Source organism: Pseudorca crassidens, chromosome 9, assembly GCF_039906515.1.
Source record: "Pseudorca crassidens isolate mPseCra1 chromosome 9, mPseCra1.hap1, whole genome shotgun sequence".
Lineage (NCBI taxonomy): Eukaryota > Metazoa > Chordata > Mammalia > Artiodactyla > Delphinidae > Pseudorca > Pseudorca crassidens.
In genome coordinates this window covers 45,261,965-45,284,701 of record NC_090304.1, presented here as the reverse complement: position 1 = coordinate 45,284,701, position 22,737 = coordinate 45,261,965, and the positions used below count along the sequence as shown (strand labels likewise).

Genomic DNA, 22,737 nt, shown 5'->3' with positions numbered 1-22,737 from the left:
TATCCCAGTCTTTAATTATTATCCCCAGAGGCAACCACTGTTACCAGTTTCTTATACATTCTTCTAGAGATAGACCAGGCATGACCAAGCTTGTGTGTATCTATACATCACTGCTCTTTTTACAAGTATCAGCACCTGTTAGAGCTGTCTATTCAAAATAAACATACACTGTTTGGATAGGCCATACTTCATTTAACTTATCTCCCATAGAAGGACATTTAGGTTTTCTCCTATCTTTTGCTGCTATAAACAATGGAATGGAAGCATTCAAGGTTTAAAATAATAAATGAACTTTACATGCAGAATAATTTTGGGGGGAGGAAAGAGCTTATATATAATCACTTAAATCAGATTATGTTTTCCAAAGGGATTTTTTTGTCTTGTCAAACATTATTTTGGAAATTTCAAAAATAACATATTTGAGCCAGAAACATGTCATAGAGGGAAAATATTTTTCTCTTCATCTCTCAGTGAAGTCTGAGACCAAAGTAATTAAATTATATCAATTGCTCCTTGGCTTCTGTGCAAAAATTTAGAAATCTGTTCCAAAAACTCAATGTGAAAGTAGAGCTGGCATATATAATTCAGATTCATTTCTGGTTCCTCAGAGATATTTTTCAAGATAATTGTGTGCTTTTCTGTGCACAAAGTTACAATTTTAAAACAGTCAGTTTCTGGCCAATAGGGAACAGATTTATCTTCCCACTTGAAACAACTAAAACACTGGACAAAATACATGAAATAATGGTTTTCAACACTAAGCATAAGATGACAAAAGATTATAACCCTGGAGAGATAGGAAGCAAAAGAAGGTGAGCCCTATAATTGCCCAGCTTACTGCCCTTGAGAGTTTCCAGGCTACAGAGCAAGCAGGGGAGACTGAGATGGAGCCCGGTAGACTCCCTGAGTTGACAAGTCAGAGCTGAGGACCTCGGGAAGCCAAAGCAGCTAGAGTTCATAGGGTGGAGTACTGCAAAGGAGAAAGCTACACAAAGGGAGAATCCCACAGTCTACTGAAGGTCCCCGTAGATATATTCAGTAGAGTAATGATCAGTGTGTGCATGTGAGGAAACTACTCGAGGCTGTGGAATCACCCAAAAGGATTTGAGGGAACAGTAACCAAAGCTCACACAGGGCCTGGGACATTGCCTGTTCCCACCAGCCAGCGTGGAAAACCTCATAATTTATGGAGCATTGGGTAGAGTACTCTGAAGTCTTGTCTCATTAGTGGGGCATAATTAGCTTCTAAACTAAACATCATTCTGGTCCTGCCTAACAAACCATAAAAGCAAGACTCAAAAGGATTAAACTGTTTCCAAGTAACTATATTCCAGAACAAAGCTCAAGAATATTTATACGTATACAAAAATATCCAGTACCCCAAAAGGTAAAAAAATCACGATGTCTGGCACCCAGTTAAGAACTACCAGTCATACAAAGAAGTATAAAAATACAACCCAAAATGAAGAGGAAAATCCATCAAAAGTAATCCAGAACTCACACAGATATTAGAATTAGCAGCAAAAAAATGAAAGGTTATGATAATTATATTCCATATATTAAAAAAGTAGAGGAAAGACAAACATATTAAGCAGAGATTGGAAGATATTAAAAACTTAAACTTCTGGATGAAAACTAAGATATCTCAAGAAAAAAATACACTGGGTGGGATTAATGGCAAGTTAGACATTGCAGGAAAAAAAGATTAGTGAATTTGAAAAGATATAGCAACATCCAAAATGAAATACAGAGAAAATGACTCAAAAAAGAAGGAAAGGGCTTCCCTGGTGGCGCAGTGGTTGAGAGTCCGCCTGCCGATGCAGGGGACACGGGTTTGTGCCCCGGTCCGGGAGGATCCCACATGCCGCGGAGCGGCTGGGCCCATGAGCCATGGCTGCTGGGCCTGCATGTCCGGAGCCTGTGCTCTGCAACGGGAGAGGCCACAGCAGTGAGAGGCCCATGTACCGCAAAAAAAAAAAAAAAAAAAAAAAAGAAGGAAAATAGCATCAGTGAACTGTGGGACAACCTAAAGTGGTCTAATACATTAGTAACTGGAGTCTCAGAAGGAGAGGGGACAAAAGAAAACAGAAAAAAATATTTGAGAAAATACTGGCTGAAAAATTTCCAAAACTGATGATACTATAAACCTACAAATCCAAGGAGCTCAATGAACCCTAAGTGCAAGGAACATGAAGAAAACTAACGCACATCAATCAAATTGCTCAAAATAAGTGATAAAGGGAAAAAACCTTAAAAGCAGCCAGAGAAAAAAAGGCACATTACCTACAGAGGAAAAATGATGAGGATGAGAGCAGATTTCTCACAGGAAATGATGTAAGCAAGAAGCGGGGGGAGCAACATCATTAAAGTACTGAGAGAAAAAATATCAGTCTAGAATTCTATATCCAGAAAAAATATCTTTCAAAAGTGTTTTTCACACACTTGATAAAATCCTATGGAATCTACAATAAAGCTATAAGAGCTAATAAATAAATCCGTAAGGTTGCACAATAGATTGATACACAAAATCTGTTTATTGCTAGTACATAGAAATACAATAATCAGAAACTGAAATTTAAAAATACCATTTAAAGTAGCATAAAAATTATAAAATACTTAGGGATCAATCTGTCAAGGATATGCAACACTGGAAACTACAAATATTGATGACAGAAATTAAAGAAGACCTAAATAAATCGAGAAATATACTGTGATGTGCGTTGGCAGACTCAGTATTGTTAAGAAGTTAACACTCTCAAAATTATTTAATGCAATCCCAATCAAAATTCTTATAGCTTTTTTGTAGAAATTGACAAGCTGATTATACAGTTCACACTGAAATGCAGAAGATCTAGAAAAGCCAAAACAACTTTGAAAAAGAACAAAGTTGGAGGATTAACACTCCCTGATTTTAAGACTTACAAAGCTACACTAACCTATGTAGTGTGGTATTGGTGTGAAATAGACAATAGGTCAATGGAACAGAATAGAGTCCAGAAATAGACTCACCTGTGCTTTAACAACTGATTTTTAACAAAGGTGAAGAGGCAATTTAGTGAAGAAAAGATAGTCTTTTCTACAAATTGTGCTGGAGCAACTGGAAAGCCATGTAAGCGTAAAATAAAAACTTTTTGATCCACATGTCACAGCATATATAAAAATTAACTCAAAATAGATCATAGACCAAAATGTAAAACCTAAAAACTATAAATCTTTTGGAAGAAAAAATGGAAGAAAACCTTTGTGACCTTGGGTTACACAAAGATTTCTTAGATATGACAGTAAAAAATCATTATCCATTAATCACAAACTGAGAAATTGGACTTCATCAAAATTAAAAACGTCTACTCTTTGAAAGACATTCTTAAGAGAATGAAAAGATAAATCAGAGTGGGAGAAAATATTTGCAAATCATATATCTGATAAAGGACATGTATCCATAATACATAAAGAACTCTCAAAACTTAATACAAAACAACCCAATAAAGAAATGGGCAAAAGATCTGAATGAATACTTCACCAAAGATGAAATACATACAGATGGAAAATTAGCATAAGAAAATATGCGCAGCATCATCAGTCAGGAGGGAAAGGCAAATTAAAACCACAGTGAGATACCACTACACATCTATTAGAATGGCTACAATTAAAAGGACTGACAAATACCAAGCACTGGCAAGGTTGTGTGGCAAGTGGAGCTCTCATACACTGCTGGTAGGAGTGTAAAATGTCACAGCCACTTTGGAAAACAGTGGGCAGTTTCTTACAAAGTTAAACATATACCTACCGTATGATCTAGCCATTCCACTTCTAGTTATTTATCCAAGAAAAAAACAAAATGTATGTCCATAAAAGCAGTTGTCCACAAATGTACATTTAAAGTATATATAAAGGCAGCTTTATTTGTAATAGCCAAAAATTGAAAACAACCCGATGTCCATCAATGGGTGAATGGATAATAAATAAGCTGTGGTATATCCATACAATGAATACTACTCAGTAATAAAAAGGAAGGAGCTACTGATACATACTACAACATAAGTAAATCTTGAAATAATTACAATGAATGAAAAAAGCCAGACAAAAAAAGAGTACATACTGTATGATTCCATTTATAAAAATTATAGAAAATCCAAATTATTTTATAGTGATTGAAAGCATATTAGTGGTTGTCTGGGGACTAAAAGAAGGGGTGGGGGGAAGGAGACCTTACAGTGGGCATGAGGTAACTTTTGGGAGTGACAGATTTGTTCATTACCTAGATTGTGATGATGATTTTTATGGGCATATACATATATCAAAATATATCAAATTGTACGTTAAATATATGTAGTTATAACTGACATATTGTATGTCAATTATAAATTCTCCTGAACACTTGATTCTTATTTTGTAAAATAATGAGCTTGACTAGCTATTCTCTAAAGTTCTCTCCAGGTCCAATATTCAATATTCAAGGATTCATATTATTCTTTCTAATCATATATGGAGGAAAAAAGTAGAAATGAGGAGGAAAATAGAAGAAAAGGCGGAATGTTTGATTCTAGACTCTAGTCAGGCACAAATCTCCTTACAGCAAAAGTAAATTGTCAAAACTAAGATACATCCCCACATTTTATAAACTTTAGGTATAAAAATATTTTAACCAGTAGGAGGCATGTCATAAAATCCAAAGTACTAAAGAACAAAATCTCTTATACTTAACTATAATATTTTTGCATTTTTTGAAGTTTATTCATATACACTCTCCCTCTTGATCTTGGCCTAACCCATGAAAGCAGCAGATTACTTACCACTTGTCAATGCACTTCTGACAAAAGCTGTGAGCACAAGGCAGGATGAGGTCAGCTCGACCATCCATACAGATACAGCACTCCTCCTCGTCAGTCAGCTGCTTTACCCTGCAATGTGAAAACTGAGCTGGAGCAATGATATTCTCTGTTGTCACTGTGCAGTAAACTTTGTTTCCATTGCCTTAAAAAGCATTATCAAGCATCTATGTGCCCCCAACATAAAGCACAATATGACTCATGCAATATCAGAGTAAATTAACTTATCTTTTAGGGACAGCTAATATATTAGGGAAGAAGTACTAGAGGGGCAAATTCCATAAAGGAAGGACTGGATAAAAGATAAATCCTGAGATGGTTAAAAGGAAAATATGGACCAAAACTGGAAAATAACTTAGCCCATTTTAATCATATTGAATTTTTATAAATGAATTCAACCAATATATGATTTATGTACCATGCAGGATACAAAGCTTTCTAAAATAGGGATCCTGCCATCAGGGTCTTGTTATGCTACTGCTGATAATGGGCATATAAGTGAAAGAATAGCTTAGTCTTAAGGATCAGGTGCTTGCTATATGAAATACAAAAAGAGTTAGAAAGCAAAGTTATTTGTCCTCAAAGAGCTCTTTCATCTTGGGAAGAAAAGAGATACTGAACCTTCTACTCCAGCCACAATTCTGAAGGCCCCTGAATGAGCCAAGGACCTTTGTATGTGGTGTTTTCCTTTCCTGGCATACTCTTGTGAGTTTGGTAAACTCCAACCTCAGTTACTCAGCTCAAGATACCATCTTCTCTATGCTCTCAAAACCAACATTTTCCTCAGTTAAAGGACTTAAATACTGTATTTTAATTGGCTATGTATTGGTTGGTCTATCCATACACTGTAAGCTCTTTGAATACAAGGAGTTTGTCTTAGGTTCTCAATACATGTTTCTTGAAGTGATTTTAATTTGCTTTTAATCTTTGTGCTATTCTGTAATTTTTAGGTTTACTTCATCAAGCATGTACTACCTTTTATAATTATACAAAAATTAAATGTTTCAAAGTATAGCCACTGGACTATAAGCTTCTTGAGGGTAGGAACTATCTCTAACATGTTTTTATTCCCTGCTGTGCTTATACCACTGTATATAAGACATTATATAGTACTTTAAAATCTGTCAATTTGTATATAGAAGATAAGCAAATGTCAAATGTGCATTACATGTAGTAAGTGCTAAGTAAAGAAGGAAGAAATGAGTATATTTCAAACTTGTCGGAAAGATGAGGTAGAAAAAAATGATAGGATTTCGACAGACAGAGGACGTTCTATGTGAATAAACAAAGCTACAGAGGTAGGAAAAAAAACCCCCAAAACTCTGTATATGTGTGTAACAAGGAGGCTAGCATCATGCTCCGGGGAGAAAAATATGAGAAAAGATTGCTTAAGTATAGCAGAGATAATCTGATCCTTGTATGTCAAAATAATAAGTTTAAACTTGTTCTGACAGAGTTTAATCAAGGGGAAAGTGAACCCCCATTGGAAATAATGCTGTAGGAGATTAATTGGGAGAGCAGTATGGAGGACAGTCTAGAGGGAGGAACACCAATCAGATCCTTATTTCAGCAATTCACCTGGGAGATAATTAGGGCCTGGTCTAAATGGCATTACAAAAGACAAATCATCAGGATGTGGTAATAGACTAAATGCTATGCTTTAGCAATGCATAAAAGAGGGCAGCCCCTGAATTGAAATGGGGAAACTTAATGAAACCCTAGATGGATGTGGATCTAATGTTATTTGAATTTTTCTATATCTATTCATTTAAATGTTTAAATGCCTTTTAGGTGCCACGTATTGTGCCAGACCCAGAAGAACTAGGGTCTCTGCTCTTGAGGAGTTTACAATTTATGTCTAAGGACATAGACTTGGGTGTCAGTAGCAGAGAATATAATTGAATCCATAAACAGTGACAGAGTCCTGACGGTTAGAGTTTAAAACTGAGGAGTAGAGGGTTACAAAGAACAGCATTCTGGATGGAGGTGAAAGAAAGAACAGGAGACACAGAAGCAGCCAGTAGAAGCTGTACTATGTTCACTTTTCTTGCTACCTTCCTAGCAATACAGTGACCAGAAGAAGGAAGGAGGAAGAGTCTTGCTCTGTTTGTCCTTATTAGACCACTTGTAAAGTGGAGAATTCAGTTCTCTGCCCCCTACCCTGAAAGACAAATTGACAAATAAAAGATCATCCAGGAAAGCCTCTGGGATATAGAAGAGACCTATACAAACAAAGGCCGAAGGAACTGGGGAGGCTTATCCTGGAGAACAGAGGCTCAGTGAGAATCTGATTTCTGTTTTCAAGTATTTGAAGGACTGAAAGAGAGAACAGACTTGTTTGGTGGATTTCCAGAGGGCAGTGTCACTGAAATAAGTAGAATACAGTAATAATTTAAGAATAATGATAGTTAACTTTTACACACTTTTTTTTTTATGGGCCAGGCACTGTTCCAAGCATTTTATTTATTTAATTTATTTCTTTTTGGCTGCGTTGGGTCGTTGTTGCTGTGCGCAGGCTTTCTCTAGTTGCGGCGAGCAGGGGCTACTCTTAGTTGTGGTGCGCGGGCTTCTCATTGCGGTGGCTTCTCTTATTGTGGAGCACGGGCTCTAGGCGTGCGGGCTTCAGTTGTGGCTCATGGGCTCTAGAGCGCAGGCTCAGTAGTTGTGGCACATGGGCTTAGTTGCTCCGTGGCATGTGGGATCTTCCCAGACCAGGGCTCCAACCCATGTCCCCTGAGTTGGCAGGTGGATTCTTAACCACTGCACTACCAGGGAAGCCCCCAAGCATTTTACATATATTAACTCACTTAACTCTCCCAAGAGTCCTATGAAGTAGATCTTATCATTGTCATCCTCTTTTAAAAGATGAGGAAACTGAGGAAAGAGAGTTTAATAACTTGTCCAGAGTGACATAGTAAGGAGTAGAGCCAGGATTTGAAAACAGGCAATTTGGTTCTAGAATCTGTGCTATGCTGCCTTAGGAGAGCCAGATTTTGTCTCTGAGGAAAATAGCAAAAGGGAAAATTACATAGTGATTAAAGCTATTTGTGAATCAAAAGGCTTGCCTTTCTGAGGCAGTGAGTCCCTTACAGCTGCAGGTGTTCATGTACAAGCTGGACTACCACTTGGCTAAATGTGGTTAAGTCTCACTATGCAAAGTGCTATCCATGGATGAGCAGTAGTGACAACACCTGGGAACCTGACAGAATCTCAAGCTCCTTCTCAAAACCAGTGAATATTAAAGTTTAAGAAGCACTCTAATATAGGATCTTCCTGCACCAGAGAGTACTAATGCAGAGGTTGCGAGCATGGCTGTATTGCCAGACAGGCCAGAATGTGAATCTCAGCTAGGCCAATTTCTAGCCGTGTCATTTATTTGTCTAAACCTCAGTTTCTACATCTGTAATGAACCAATAATTGTATTCCTATGGGGTTGTTGTGATTTAATGAGTTTATACGTGTAAAGCACTCATCACAATGCCTAATACCCTACAAGTACTTAATAAATATAAACCACTAATAGAAATAGGCACCAGATGTAAGGCTGAACCAAATAAATACCTCTTAAGATCCCTCTCAACTTGAAAAGTCTGTTTTTCTATGAACTAAGTGTATCAGGGTGTAACAAAAAAACCCAAAAATCATACAAAGGCAAGAAGCAGCCCTAACCTACCAATCAGGCATTGAGTTTCCCAGTCTCAAGCGCACATGAAAAGGAATAACACTCTTACCTCCTTCATTACAATGACTGCAATAAGAAAAAAGTATTACTTTCAATTAATTTGCTACCATCGAGCTTAGTAAATACTATTTACTAATAAATACTATTGTCAACTTTCAAAATACTCAAAAATAAATCACCATTCTGAAGAGGGAGAGGACAAAAAGCAGGAAATCAGACGCCTGTCTTTGAAAGATTAACTTTACAAAATACAGGAAAGATAAGCCAAAATCCTGCCTATAATACTCTAAAACTCATTTGGCATTTCATCAGCAACACTTGTACAGCCCAAACGTAGAAAACCAAACAATCCTATTAAAGATAAACAGGAAATGGTAAGTTAAAATACAATCTTACTACAACATAGTATTTGGAAACCAGGTGGTTAAGAATGGATCGGAAAATGCAACTGTAAATGGAGCAATAAAAAAGAAGTTCTTGTTAACCATATTCTTAACTTCAAGTTAAAAGACACTGTCAATTCAGATTTGTGCTGTCTACCCTGTATGACAATAAGACAGGATGTCAACATGTCTGGACCCACATAAGCCTTTTTCCAATGAGGCATTTATAAAGTTAAATTATGGTCATGGTTGTCAAGTGGCAACAGGTGGGAGTTTTCACATGCCAAAAGCATTACAGAGAAGGAAAAGAAAGTTTAGATAGAACAATAATATATTAGGCCTGAGTAAACAAGCACCATCACAGAAAATGCTGTCTGACTTCATTTCCTTCTGGTAACTCAGTACATGCAATATGTGTACCAACTACTTGTTCATTCCTGAATGGACTGCCAAGTCCTGGAGACAGTATTTACAATGTTAATGCTCCAATTAGTCAGATATCTTTAAGAAAAACTGGAATGGTTTTGCCAGATTCTTGGACCTAATTCCCTGAAGAGCTTTGATTGTCTAAGAACCTAAATGCCTATTATAAGAGGGGTATTAACTATATCCTTTGTCATTAAATGCAAGCAGGTAGAGCGAAGAGTGGATTCATGGAAACTAGATTGACAGAAGCATTACCTGGTGTGAGCCACTTTAGTTTTTCTTTTATTTGGCACTCTAACAATGTCCTGAAACACAGAATAATCCAAAAGCAGATCTGGGATATAATATCAACTAAGACAAAAAGTAATGTGATTTAAGATGTCATGGAGAACACCAGCAAAAACATTAATGCGATTTCAGTACTTTGCATGTTGGAAAATAAGAGAAACATGGTATTTATGAACTGTATACCTTCCCATCCAAAGACTAGCCTGACAAGATGTTACAGATGATGAGTTTTCATCAGGGTCTTCAGAGGTGGAGCTCTGTGCCAATACTCCTGCTGCTTGACTCGTGATGTCTTTATAAAGCTGCATAAACTGGTACAAATTCATGATCCGTGATGCTTCCACAATGCCACTGCTTTTGTTAATCTAAAAATACAAAGAAAATGAAAAAAAAAAGTTGATAATTTTTTTGATCGATTTTTCCCAAAAAAGGGGAACAAATATTTAGTCAAACATCCTAGGAAACAGAAGTTTTCAAAGTTTGCAAATTACCTAACAAGAGAGCAAGAGTCTGAGCAAATGAATAATATCATGTCCCCTACATTTGTGGGGTTCAAAATATACAATATTATATCATGTGATACTCAAAATAACCTGTAGGGTTGATGAGCCATCATCCTGTTTAGTTGTTGAGGTCAGGCAACTTTCCCAGAATTAAGAAACTAATTTTAGAGATCAGTATTGACATTCCTTTTCATTTTAATTTATTTAAAGAATTTCTTTTTTTTAAAATTAAGGTTCAGTTTTTAAAAATATTTATTTATTTATTCATTTATCATTTATTTTGGCTGTGCCGGGTCTTAGTTGCGGTATACAGGATCTTCATTGTGGCACGTGGGATCTTTAGTTGCAGCATGCATGTGGGATCTAGTTCCCCGATAAGGGATCAAACCCGGGCCCTCTGCATTGGGAGTGCGGAGCCTTACCCACTGGACCACCAGGGAAGCCCCTATAGAATTTTTTAATTAAAGATTTATTTGAATCCAACAACCACATGCCATTCTACTATAACTGAAACAACAGATTTCCTTCTTGAATATCTTAAGTTCTATTATATACCAAAACTTACAATCTGGAGACATGAGAAAGTGAAGTACAATAGTTAGGTTATATTAAAAAGACATGATTATAGCAACATTTCAATATTTTGAATAAAATAATAATATTTGTAACTAGCATTTATTAATTATTACTTGAGAGGGCAGTAAGAGAAAAAACAGAATCAAGTATGAATCAGATTCCACTGTGAAAATGGTAGAACCATCTCTAGTAATCAGAAAATTCATTAAATTTGGGGAAGGTAAGGTCTCTACAGAGATGCAAATATGTAAGATTCTTTGTAATAAAAGACTATACATGGGGTAGAGAACAAATAAATAGCATTAATGGTGACAGGAATTTATACAGGCTTACAAAATAAGACTTTCAGAGCTGAGGAAACTGGGCCAGTCTTCCTCTGGAACTGCACAGTTCAGAAATTAGGGAATAATTCATATAAACTTAGTATTTAATAGCAAAGCTCATCAAACTTCAATTTTTTAAATTGAAGTATAGTTGATGTACAATATAAATTACAGGTATACAATATAGTGATTCACAATTTTTAAAGGTTATACTCCATTTATAGTTATTATATTAGCTATATTCCCTGTGTTGTACAATATATTCTTGTAGCTTATTTTATACCTCATAGTTTGTACCTCTTAATCCCCTCCCTTTATATTGCCCCTACCTACCCACCCCTGCCACTGGTAACCACTAGTTTGTTCTCTATATCCGTGAGTCTTCTTTTTTGTTATATTCGCTACAAACTGTTATTATTATAATCATACAATTCACATAATATTTATCAAGTACCCATTATGTGGGTGTTACACGTACTATGTGCACTGCTCTAGGCACTGGTGACATAGTGTGTAAAAACCAGACAAAAATCCCTGTCTTCATGGAGGTTACACTATAGGTAGGAGAGACAGACAAATAAAATACAGATTAGATAAGATGGAAATAAGTGCTATGGAGAATATTAAACAGAGGAGAGAAAATGCTGAAAGGCTACAGGGAAGGCCTCACAGAGTAGGTGATATTTAGGAACTAAAGAGGTGCACGAATCAGTCATATGGATATCTGGGGGAAAGAGCATTCCAGGATGATAGTCAAGTGCAAAGGCAGAAGTGAATCTGGCAAGGAGCCAAGCGTGGCTGGAAAAGAATGAGAGAGAGAGGAGTGGTTGAAGATAGGGTTAGGGAGTGAGGTGGGGACAGAATGTATAGAACTTTGCTGTTCATAGTAATGACTTTGGTTTTTACTCCAAGGGCATGGCAAGTCACTGGAGGGTTTTGAGCCAAGGAGTAATAAGATCTTATTTCATTTCAGATTATGAGTGGAACAGACTGGTTATTGTGCTGAGACTAGACATAATGGGGACAAGGGCAGAAGCAGGGAGACGAGTTAGAAGGCTATTGGAATAATCCCAGTGAGAGATGATGGTTGCTAGGAATAAGGTGATAGTAATGACAATGGTAAGAGTTGGTCACATTCTGAATATATTTTTAAGAGAAACCTGACAGGATTCACTCATACACTGACTGTGGGGTGGGTATTAAGAGAAAAAGAGAAGTCAAGGATGACTCCAAGGTGTTGGTCTAAGTAAAAAGATGGATGAAAATAAAATAATTCATGAAGCTTCTTAACAGCCACCTTAGTCCATAATTTTAATTAACCCATTAATTTTTCTAATATTATTTCCACAAAATATTCCATTTAAACATTATTTAGATTATTTTTTTATAATGTTTGAGTATAACCGCCACAGCAGATAGCAGATACTCAGGATAAGGTCTTACTGTAAATTGGCTTTTAGTTGCTTAAGATTAAGAAATATAAAATTTCAGTCTACTATCAGCTTTTTTTTTTTTTTTTTTGCGGTACGCGGGACTCTCACTGTTGTGGCCTCTCCCGTTGCGGAGCACAGGCTCCGGTCGCGCAGGCTCAGCGGCCATGGCTCACGGGCCTAGCCGCTCCGCGGCATGTGGGATCTTCCCGGACGGGGACACGAACCCGCGTCCCCTGCATCGGCAGGCGGACTCTCAACCACTACGCCACCAGGGAAGCCCTACTATCAGCTTTTTATACTGGACTTTAACTCTTTTTTTCTAATGTTAACACTGACTTCTCATAGAGTCTTTCAAAAAGAAACTAAGAAATGCAAATAAAACATTTCTTTAGATCTAAAATCAAGAAAAATTATACAAATGAAAGGTCTGATTGCCTATGTTTTTAATACTTTTGTTTTTCTAACTTAGAATCTTATTTTAAGGATGATGTTTAATCACCATAAAGATATAATGGTTAGAGATACTGAGGCAAAAAAAATTTTTTTTGACTAATAGTAAAATCAAACATTAATTCTGTGTTTGCCAAAGAAAAGCAACAGAAAACTAAGGGATCAGAAATCTGCTACATTCATATTCCTACAGTTTTCTACAATTTCTACTGGGCCCTTCAATGTGAGCTGAGTAATTTATAAAACAAAGATGGAGAATGTAATTTAGGTACTATACTATATCAATACACAAGGAAAGCTTCAACCTATCCCAGTCATTTAAAATGAGAATATTTCTTCAACAGATTTTTGTTCACTCAACATATATTGAGTTCTTACCAGGTACTAAGCATTACAGGCTGTAAGAGATACAAGGATGAATCTAGACAGAGTTCCTGCTCTCAGGAGCTTAATATCTTCTAGGGAAACTAAGAACCTAAACAAATAATTTTAGTCATAACGTAAAATTTAATCATGAAGTATAAATAAAGTGCTTTTGGAGTTTAGAAGAGCCAAAAGAATTTCTTTAGGTTAACTTTATGGATGAGATGGTATTTGAGGTGGACCTTTAAGGAGGCCTCAAATTTAGACATGCAGAAATAAAAGATGTGGCAGAAACTACTGGCTGATTATCCAAATGCCATTCCCACTTTTTACTGTGCCAGTAGTGCCCTAATTTTGTTTTGGTGACTACCACTCCCTGAAATGACTCAGGAGTCAATCCTTGTTAGTCTCATCTAAATCAATCACAGTAATCACATCCCCTCTGCCAGTGTAGGTGTAAGAAGGGGAATGTGAGCTAATATTGACCCAATGAGTTTGAAAGAGGGATCTGCTAGGTCTTTGAATTAACCAATCGAGGAGGTACTTTACATTAGGGTTTCTTGATAAGTGAGAAAATAAATACTGTTTTTGTTTAAACTGGTGGAATAGGGTTTTTTTGTGACTTGTATCTGATGGCAATTTAAACAACAGAGGAATGGACATTCTAGATGAGGGAACTCAGTGAGCAGAGGCATCGAGATAGGAAAGTAACAGCTATACAGCCTTAAATTAGTTAAGCCTGGTGACTGCAAAAGGGGATAGTGGTAAAACAGAAAAGATAGCTTGGAGCCATATTGTAGAGGGCCTCAAATGCCAGGTCAAAGAGTTGGGACTATTTTGAAGCCAAGGAAGAATTGCTGAGGAATTTTAAACAGAAAAGTGATCTGATGAGAGCTGTGCTTTAGAAAGGTTATTCTCACAGCATCATAAATTAGAACTGAGGTGGAGTCAAGAATGGCGGTGTAGGAAGACGTGGGGTTAGCGTCTCCCCACAACTAGGGCGACTGCCAGCCAATGGTGGGAGACTCTGACACCCAAGGAGATGTGAGGAACCCCAAAGTGAATTGGTAGGACGTATGGGGGACTGAGGCAGGAGGACAAGTGGAGGCCAGACAGGATCGGTGCCCCTGAGGCCAGGGAGATCAGGAGAGGCAGGCAGGAGGGACTCTCTGAGAAGAGTGGGAAAGGAGTGGGGGGCAACTGCCCTGCCCATTTGGGCCCGGGGAGGCTGATGAGGTCCCAGGCTGATCCCCTGCCCTCAAAATCCCCTCCAGGCCACATGGGTCCTTGGAGGTACAGGAGGGAGGCCAGAGGAGATCAGGAGAGGCAGGTGGGAGGGGCCCTCCCAGACCGGAGGAGAGGAGAAGAGGGCGTTTGCCCCACCCATTTGAGCCCAGGAAGCCTGCTGGGCTCCCAGGTGAGGTCTGCTGCCCTCTGAGACCAGGGGTGGGGGGCACACCTGGGCCCCTTCTGTTCCTTGAGCCTAAGCTCCACCCCCCCACAGCCCACAGGGCCTTTTCCAGCCCTGTGGGTCCTGAGCATTGTCCCTGCCCACCACCCAAACCTCACCAATGTTTAGGCCCCACCCTCCACAGCCAAGGCCTCCCCCCACCCTTTTTTTTTCTTTTCCTCCCTCCTCTTTTTTACTATTGTGGTACTGATGTACCTTCTGGTTGTTGAGTCATCTATATTTTCATTTTTATATTCTTCCTAGCATATCTGTTAGTTTCCTAGTCTAATTTTATTTTTTACTTTGTTATTGTTCTTTTTTTATTTTGCCACCCCAGGTGGCTGGCAGGATCTTGGTTCATGAGCCTGGGGTCAGGCTGAAGCTCCTGTGGTGGGAACTCCGAGGCTGAACCACTGGCTAACAGAGAACCTCAGACCCCAGGGAATATTCATCGGAGCGAGGTCTCATGGAGTTCCTCATCTCGGCAGCAAGACCCAGCTCTAGCCAATAGCCTATAAACCCCAGTGTTGGAAGACTCAGGCCAAACAAACAGTAAGACAGGAATACAACCCCACTCATTAAAAAAAAAAAAAAAATGAGATGGCAAAAAAACATGTCACAGTGCTCGCTTCGGCAGCACATATATTAAAATTGGAATGATACAGAGAACATTAGCATGGCCCCTGCACAAGGATGACACGCAAATTCGTAAAGCGTTCCATATTTTTACATATGTATATGTATAGCTGATTCACTTTGTTATAAAGCAGAAACTAACACACCATTGTAAAGCAATGATACTCCAATAAAGATGTTAAAAAAAAATATGTCACAGATGAAGGAGCAAGGAAAAAAGCTACAAGACCAAATAAATGAACAGGAAATAGGTAATTTACCTGAAAAAGAATTCACAGTAATGATAATAAAGATGATCCAGAATCTTGGAAATAGAATGGAGGCACGGATTGAGAAAATACAAGAAATGTTTAACAAAGATCTAGAAGAATTAAAGAACAAACAAACACAGATGAACAACACAATAACTGAAATGAAAAATACTAGAAGGAATCAATAACAGAATAACTGAGGGAGAAGAACGAATAAGTGAGCTGGAAGACAAAATGGTGGAAGTAACTGCCAAGGAGCAGAATAAAGGAAAAAGAATGAAAAGAATTGAAGGCAATCTCAGAGACCTCTGGGACAACACTAAATGCACCAACATTCGAAGTATAGGGGTCCCAGAAGAAGAAGAGAAAAAGAAAGGGTCTGAGAAAATATTTGAAGAGATTATGGTTGAAAACTTCCCTAACATGGGAAAGGAAATAGTCATCCAAGTCCAGGAAGCACAGAGAGTCCCATACAGGATAAACCCTAGGAAAAACACACCAAGACACATATTAATCAAACTAACAAAAATTAAATTCAAAGAAAAAATATTAAAAGCAGCGAGGGAAAAACAAAAAATAACATACAAAGGAATCCCCATAAGGTTATCAGCTGATTTTTCAGCAGAAACTTTGCAGGCCAGAAAGGAGTGGAAGGATATACTTAAAGTGATGAAAGAGAAACACCTACAGTTAAGATTACTCTACCCAGAAGGATCTGATTCAGATTAGATGGAGAAATCAAAAGCTTTTTCAGACAAGCAAAAGCTAAAGAGAATTCAGCATCACCAAACCACCTTTACAACAAATGCTAAAGAAACTTCTCTAAGCAGGAAACACAAGAGAAGAAAAAGACTCACAAAAACAAACCCAAAACAATTAAGAAAATGGTAATAGGAACATGCATGTCGATAACCTTTAATGTAAATGGATTAAATGCCCCAATCAAAAGACACAGACTGGCTGAATGGATACAAAAACAAGACCCATATATATGCTGTCTACAAGAGACCCACTTCAGACCTAGGGATACATACAGACTGAAAGTGAAGGGATGGAAAAAGATATTCCATGCAAATGGAAATCAAAAGAAAGCTGGAGTAGCAATACTCGTATCAGATAAAATAGACTTTAAAATAAAGACTGTTACAAGAGATAAGGACACTACATAATGATCAAGAGATCAATCCAAGAAAAAAATGTAACAATTATAAATATTTATGCACCCAGCACAGGAGTACCTCAATACATAAGGCAAATGCTAAAACAACCATAAAAGGGGAAATCAACAGTAACACAATAACAGTAGGGGACTTTAACACCCCACTTACACCAATGGACAGATCATCTAAACAGAAAATAAATAAGGAAACACAAGCTTTAAATGACACAATAGACCAGATAGATTTAATTGATATTTATAGGACATTCCATCTGCAAGTGGCAGAATACACTTTCTTCCCAAGTGCACATGGAACATTCTCCAGGACAGATCACATTTTGGGCCACAAATCAAGCCTCATAAAATTTAAGAAAACTGAAATCATATCAAGCATCTTTTCTGACCACAACACTATGAGGTTGGAAATCAATTACAGGAAAAAAACTGTAAAAAACACAAATACATGGAGGCTAAACAGTGAGATACTAAATAACCAAGAGGTCACTGAAGAAATCCAAGAAGAAATTTAAAAAATACATAGAAACAAATGACAATGAAAACACGACACCCCAAAACCTATGGGATGCAGCAAAAGCAGTTCTAAGAAATTGCTAAGTTTATAGCAATTCAATCTCACCTCAAGAAACAAGAAAAATCTCAAATAAACAATCTAACCCTACACTTAAAACAACTAGAGAAAGAATAACAAAGAAAACCCAAAGTCAGTAGAAGGAAAGAAATCATAAATATCAGAGCAGAAATAAATGAAATAAAAATGAAGAAAACAATAGCAAAGATCAATAAAACTAAAAGCTGGTTTTTTGAGAAGATAAACAAAATTGATAAACCCTTAGTTAGACTCATCAAGAAAAAAAGGGAGAGGACGCAAATCAATAAAATTAGAAATGAAAAAGGAAAAATCACAATTGACACTGCAGAAATACAAAGGACTATAAGAGACTACTACGAACAACTATGTGCCAATAAAATGGACAACCATGAAGAAATGGACAAATTCTTGGAAAGGTACAATTTTCCAAGACTGAAGCAGGAAGAAATAGAAAATATAAACAGACCAATCACAAGCACTGAAATTGAAACTGTGATTAAAAATCTTCCAATAGGGCTTCCCTGGTGGCGCAGTGGTTGAGAGTCTGCCTACCGATGCAGGGGACACGGGTTTGTGCCCTGGTCCAGGAAGATCCCACATGCCGCGGAGTGGCTGGGCCTGTGAGCCATGGCCGCTGAGCCTGCGCGTCCAGAGCCTGTGCTCCGTGACGGGAGAGGCCACAGCAGTGAGAGGCCTGCATACCACACACACACACACAAATCTTCCAATAAACAAAAGCCCAGGACCAGAGGGATTCACAGGTGAATTCTATCAGACACTTAGAGAAGAGCTAACACCTATCCTTCTTAAACTCTTCCAAAATATAGCAGAAGGAGGAACACTCCCAAACTCATTCTATGAGGCCACCATCACCCTAATACCAAAACTAGACAAAGATGTCACAAAAAAAACTACAGGCCAATATCACTGATGAACATAGATGCAAAAATCCTCAACAAAATACTAGCAAACAGAATCCAACAACACATTATAAGGATCCTACACCAAGATCAAGTGGGATTTATCCCAGGGATGCAAGGATTCTTCAATATATGCAAATCAATCAATGTAATACACCACATTAACAGATTAAGTAATAAAAACCATATGATAATCTCAATAGATGCAGGAAAAGCTTTCAACAAAATTCAACACCCATTTATGATAAAAACCCTCCAGAAAATGAGCATAGAAGGAACTTACCTCAACATAATAAAGGCCATATATGACAAACCCACAGCCAACATCGCTCCCAAAAGTGAAAAAATGAAACCATTTCCTCTAAGATCAGGAACAAGACAAGGTTGCCCATTCTCACTGCTACTATTCAACATCGTTTAGGAAGTCCTAGCCACAGCAGTCAGAGAAGAAAAAGAAATAAAAGGAATACAAATTGGAAAAGAAGAAGTAAAACTGTCACTGTTTGCAGATGACATGATACTATACATAGAAAATCCTAAAGATGCCACCAGAAAACTACTAGAATTAATCAATGAATTTGCTAAGGTTGCAGGATACAAAATCAATGCACAGACATCTCTGGCATTCTTATACACCGACAATGAAAAATCAGAAAGAGAAATTAAGGAAACACTCCCATTTACCACTGCAACAAAAATAAAATACCTAGGAATAAAGCTGCCTAAGGAGGTGAAAGACTTGTACTCAGAAAACTATAAAACACTGATGAAAGAAATCAAAGATGACATAAACAGATGGAGGAATACACCATGTTCTTGGATTGGAAGAATCAATAATGTGAAAATGGCTATACTACCCAAAGCAATCTAGATTCAATGCAATCCCTAACAAACTACCAATGGCATTCTTCACAGAATTAGAAGAAAAAATTTTACAATTCGTATGGAAACACAAAAGACCCCAAATAGCCAAAGCAATCTTGAGAAAGAAAAACGGAGTTGGAGGAATGAGGCTTCCAGACTTCGGACTATACTACAAAGCTACAGTAATCAAGACAGTATGGCAGTGGCACAAAACCAGAAATATAGATCAATGGTACAAGATAGAATGCCCAGAGATAAACCCATGCACATATGGGCACCTAATTTACGACAAGGAGGCAAGAACATACAGTGGAGAAAAGACAGCCTCTTCAATAAGTGGTGCTGGGAAAACTGGACAGCTACATGTAAAAGAATGAAATTAGAGGGCTTCCCTGGTGGCGCAGTGGTTGATAGTCTGCCTGCTGATGCAGGGCACGCGGGTTCGTGCCCCGGTCTGGGAAGATCCCACATGCCGCGGAGCGGCTGGGTCCGTGAGCCATGGCCGCTGAGCTTGTGCATCCGGAGCCTGTGCTCCGCAGCAGGAGAGGCCACAACAGTGAGAGGCCCACGTACAGAAGAAAAAAAAAAAAAGAATGAAATTAGAATACTACCTAACACCATACACAAAAATAAACTCCAAATGGATTAAAGCCTTAAATGTAAGACCAGACACTATAAACCTCTTGGAGGAAAACATAGGAAAAACACTCTTTGACATAAGCCACAGCAAGATCTTTTTTGACCCACCTCCTAGAGTAATGGAAATAAAAACAAAAATAAACAAATGGGACTTAATTAACCTTAAAGCTTTTGCACAGCAAAGGAAACCATAAACAAGACAAAAAGACAACACTCAGAATGGGAGAAAATACTTGCCAATGAAACAACAGACAAAGGATTAATCTCCAAAATATACAAACAGCTCATGGAGCTCAATATCAAAAAAACAAACAATCCAGTTAAAAAATGGGCAGAAGACCTAAAGAGACATTTCACCAAGACAGACATACAGATAGCCAAGAGGCACATAAAAAGATGCTCAACATCACTAATTACTAGAGAAATGCAAATCAAAACTACAATGAGGTATCACCTCACGGGTCAGAATGGCCATTATCAAAAAATCTAGAAACAATAAATGCTGAAAAGGGTGTGATGAAAAGGGAACCTTCCTGCACTGTTGGTGGGAATGTAAATTGATACAACCACTATGGAAAACAGTATGGAGGTTCCTTAAAAAGCTAAAAATAGAACTACCATGTGACCCAGCAATCCCACTACTGAGCATGTACCCTGAGAAAACCATAATTCAAAAAGAGACACGGGGGCTTCCCTGGTGGCACAGTGGTTGGGAGTCCGCCTGCCGATACAGGGTACACGGGTTCGTGCCCTGGTCCAGTAAGATCCCACGTGCCGCGGAGCGGCTGGGCCCGTGAGCCATGGCCGCTGAGCCTGCGCGTCCGGAGCCTGTGCTCCGCAACCGGAGAAGTCACAACAGTGAGAGGCCTGCATACCGCAAAAAAAAAAAAAAAAAAAAAGAGACATGGGGCTTCCCTGGTGGCGCAGTGGTTGATAGTCTGCCTGCTGATGCAGGGGACGCAGGTTTGTGCCCCGGTCCGGGAAGATCCCACATGCCGTGGAGTGGCTGGGCCTGTGAGCCATGGCTGCTGAGCCTGCACGTCCGGAGGCTGTGCTCCGCAACGGGAGAGGCCACAACAGTGAGAGGCCTGCGTACCGCAAAAAAAAAAAAAAAAAAGAGACATGTACCATAATGTTCACTGCAGCTCTATTTACAATAGCTAGGACATGGAATCAACCTAAATGTCCATTGATAGATGAACGGATAAAGAAGATGTGGCACATATATACAATGGAATATTACTCAGCCATAAAAAGAAATGAAATTGAGTTATTTGTAGTGAGGTGGATGGACCTAGAGTCTGTCATACAGAATGAAATAAGTCAGAAAGAGAAAAACAAATACCATATGCTACGCATATATATGGAATCTAAAAAAAAAAAAGGTACTGATGAACCTAGTTGCAGGGCAGGAATAAAGAGGTAGAATATGGACTTGAGGAAATGGGGTGGGAGAGTGAAGCTGGGGTGAAGAGAGAGTAGCATCAACATATATACACTACTGAATGTAAAATAGTTGGCTGGTGGGAAGCAGCAGCATAGCACAGGGAGATTGGCTCGATGCTTTGTGATGACCTATGGGGGTGGGATAGGGAGGATGGGAGGGAGGCTCAAGAGGAAGGGGATATGGGGACATGTGTATGTATATGGCTGATTTGCTTTGTTGTGCAACAGAAACTAACAATATTGTGAAGCAATTATACTCCAATAAAGAGCTATTAAAAAAATAATAAATAAATAAATTGGAATTAGGAGAAGAGTCTGAAGGCGTGGAGATTAATCACTGAATCTAAAGTAATCTGGATGAGAAGAAAGAGGGGCCTGAGCATTAGTTACAGTCTCCTTGAGAGTGTGAACTTTGTGTTACAAGTAAACTCAAGTGAAACCTAGTAGAGATAAAACTGAAAAGATCAGCTGGATGGTTACTGTGGAAGAGAGAGCAAGAAAAGGAGAAAGAATGCACAGTTCTCAGAAATGACCTTTGTCACTAGAGTTCTTATAAATTCACCCATGTGTCCTCTGAAGTTGACTTTCAAATAGTCCTGAAAGATTATGTGCAGTGTAAACTCAAAGATGATGGGAGTACTGTATGGGATTTACTTAGTCTATTTGAATGGTTTTACATGTTTTAAGCACAGTTCTTCATTTCTTCTTTACCTTATTCCTTTGCAAATTCAAAAGTTCTTTTGGGAGTATGCATATTTATAACACTGTAAAAAACCGCTTATGAACGTAATATAAATATAATATAAACCCCAAAACAAACAGAAAATGGAAAAATATGTGTTTGGTATACAGTTTTTTAAAAAATAAATTTATTTATTTATTTGTTTTTTATTTTTGGCTGTGTTGGGTCTTTGTTGCTGCGTGCGGGCCTTCTCTAGTTGCAGTGAGCAGGGGCTACTCTTCGTTGTGGTGCGTGGGCTTCTGCTTGTGGTGGCTTCTCTTATTGTGGAGCACGGGCTCTGGGCGTGTGGGCTTCAGTAGTTGTGGTGTACGGGCTGTAGAGCACAGGCTCAGTAGTTGTGGTGCACGGGCTTAGCTGCTCTGCGGCATGTGGGATCTTTCTGGACCAGGGCTCGAACCCATGTCCCCTGCACTGGCAGGGGGTTCTTAATCACTGCGCCACCAGGGAAGCCCTGGTATACAGTTTTTGAGCCCAGTAATCTAAGTATAAATAACAAAATGTGATCTTGGATCAAGCTGTATTTCAGTGTGTATTCTGTTACTATGATTTGTGACATATTATACACTATATAAAGTTACACTGCTACCCACACCACACTGTATCACATTAACTACCTCTGTCATGAATAATGCAAAAAATTTTTGAATGATGGTTCTCTGGCAGCTGTTAAGTGCTTTTTAACATTTGGACTTAAAAAAAATCAATAAGCAAATGTTCAGTGTTGATAGACACAGCTGAGTGGTATTAACTATACTATATATTTT

At 38.3% G+C, this 22,737-nt stretch overlaps 1 protein-coding gene and 1 non-coding gene across 6 annotated transcripts in view; one reads left to right on the top strand and one right to left on the bottom strand.

The window, feature by feature from the left end:
- Nucleotides 1-22,737, bottom strand: part of RNF141 (ring finger protein 141) — a 58,944-nt gene that overhangs the window by 13,610 nt on the left and 22,597 nt on the right. For all 5 annotated transcript variants that reach the window (XM_067749923.1, XM_067749922.1, XM_067749926.1 and 2 more), the window contains 2 exons: nucleotides 9,792-9,973; nucleotides 4,794-4,901 (listed from right to left, as the gene is read on the bottom strand). In XM_067749923.1, the coding sequence (XP_067606024.1) occupies nucleotides 4,794-4,901; nucleotides 9,792-9,973 (290 nt within the window). The remainder of the gene's footprint in view (nucleotides 1-4,793; nucleotides 4,902-9,791; nucleotides 9,974-22,737) is intronic.
- On the top strand, nucleotides 15,328-15,434 carry LOC137231385 (U6 spliceosomal RNA). The gene has a single exon (XR_010946507.1). It is a non-coding gene; the product is annotated as a U6 spliceosomal RNA (small nuclear RNA).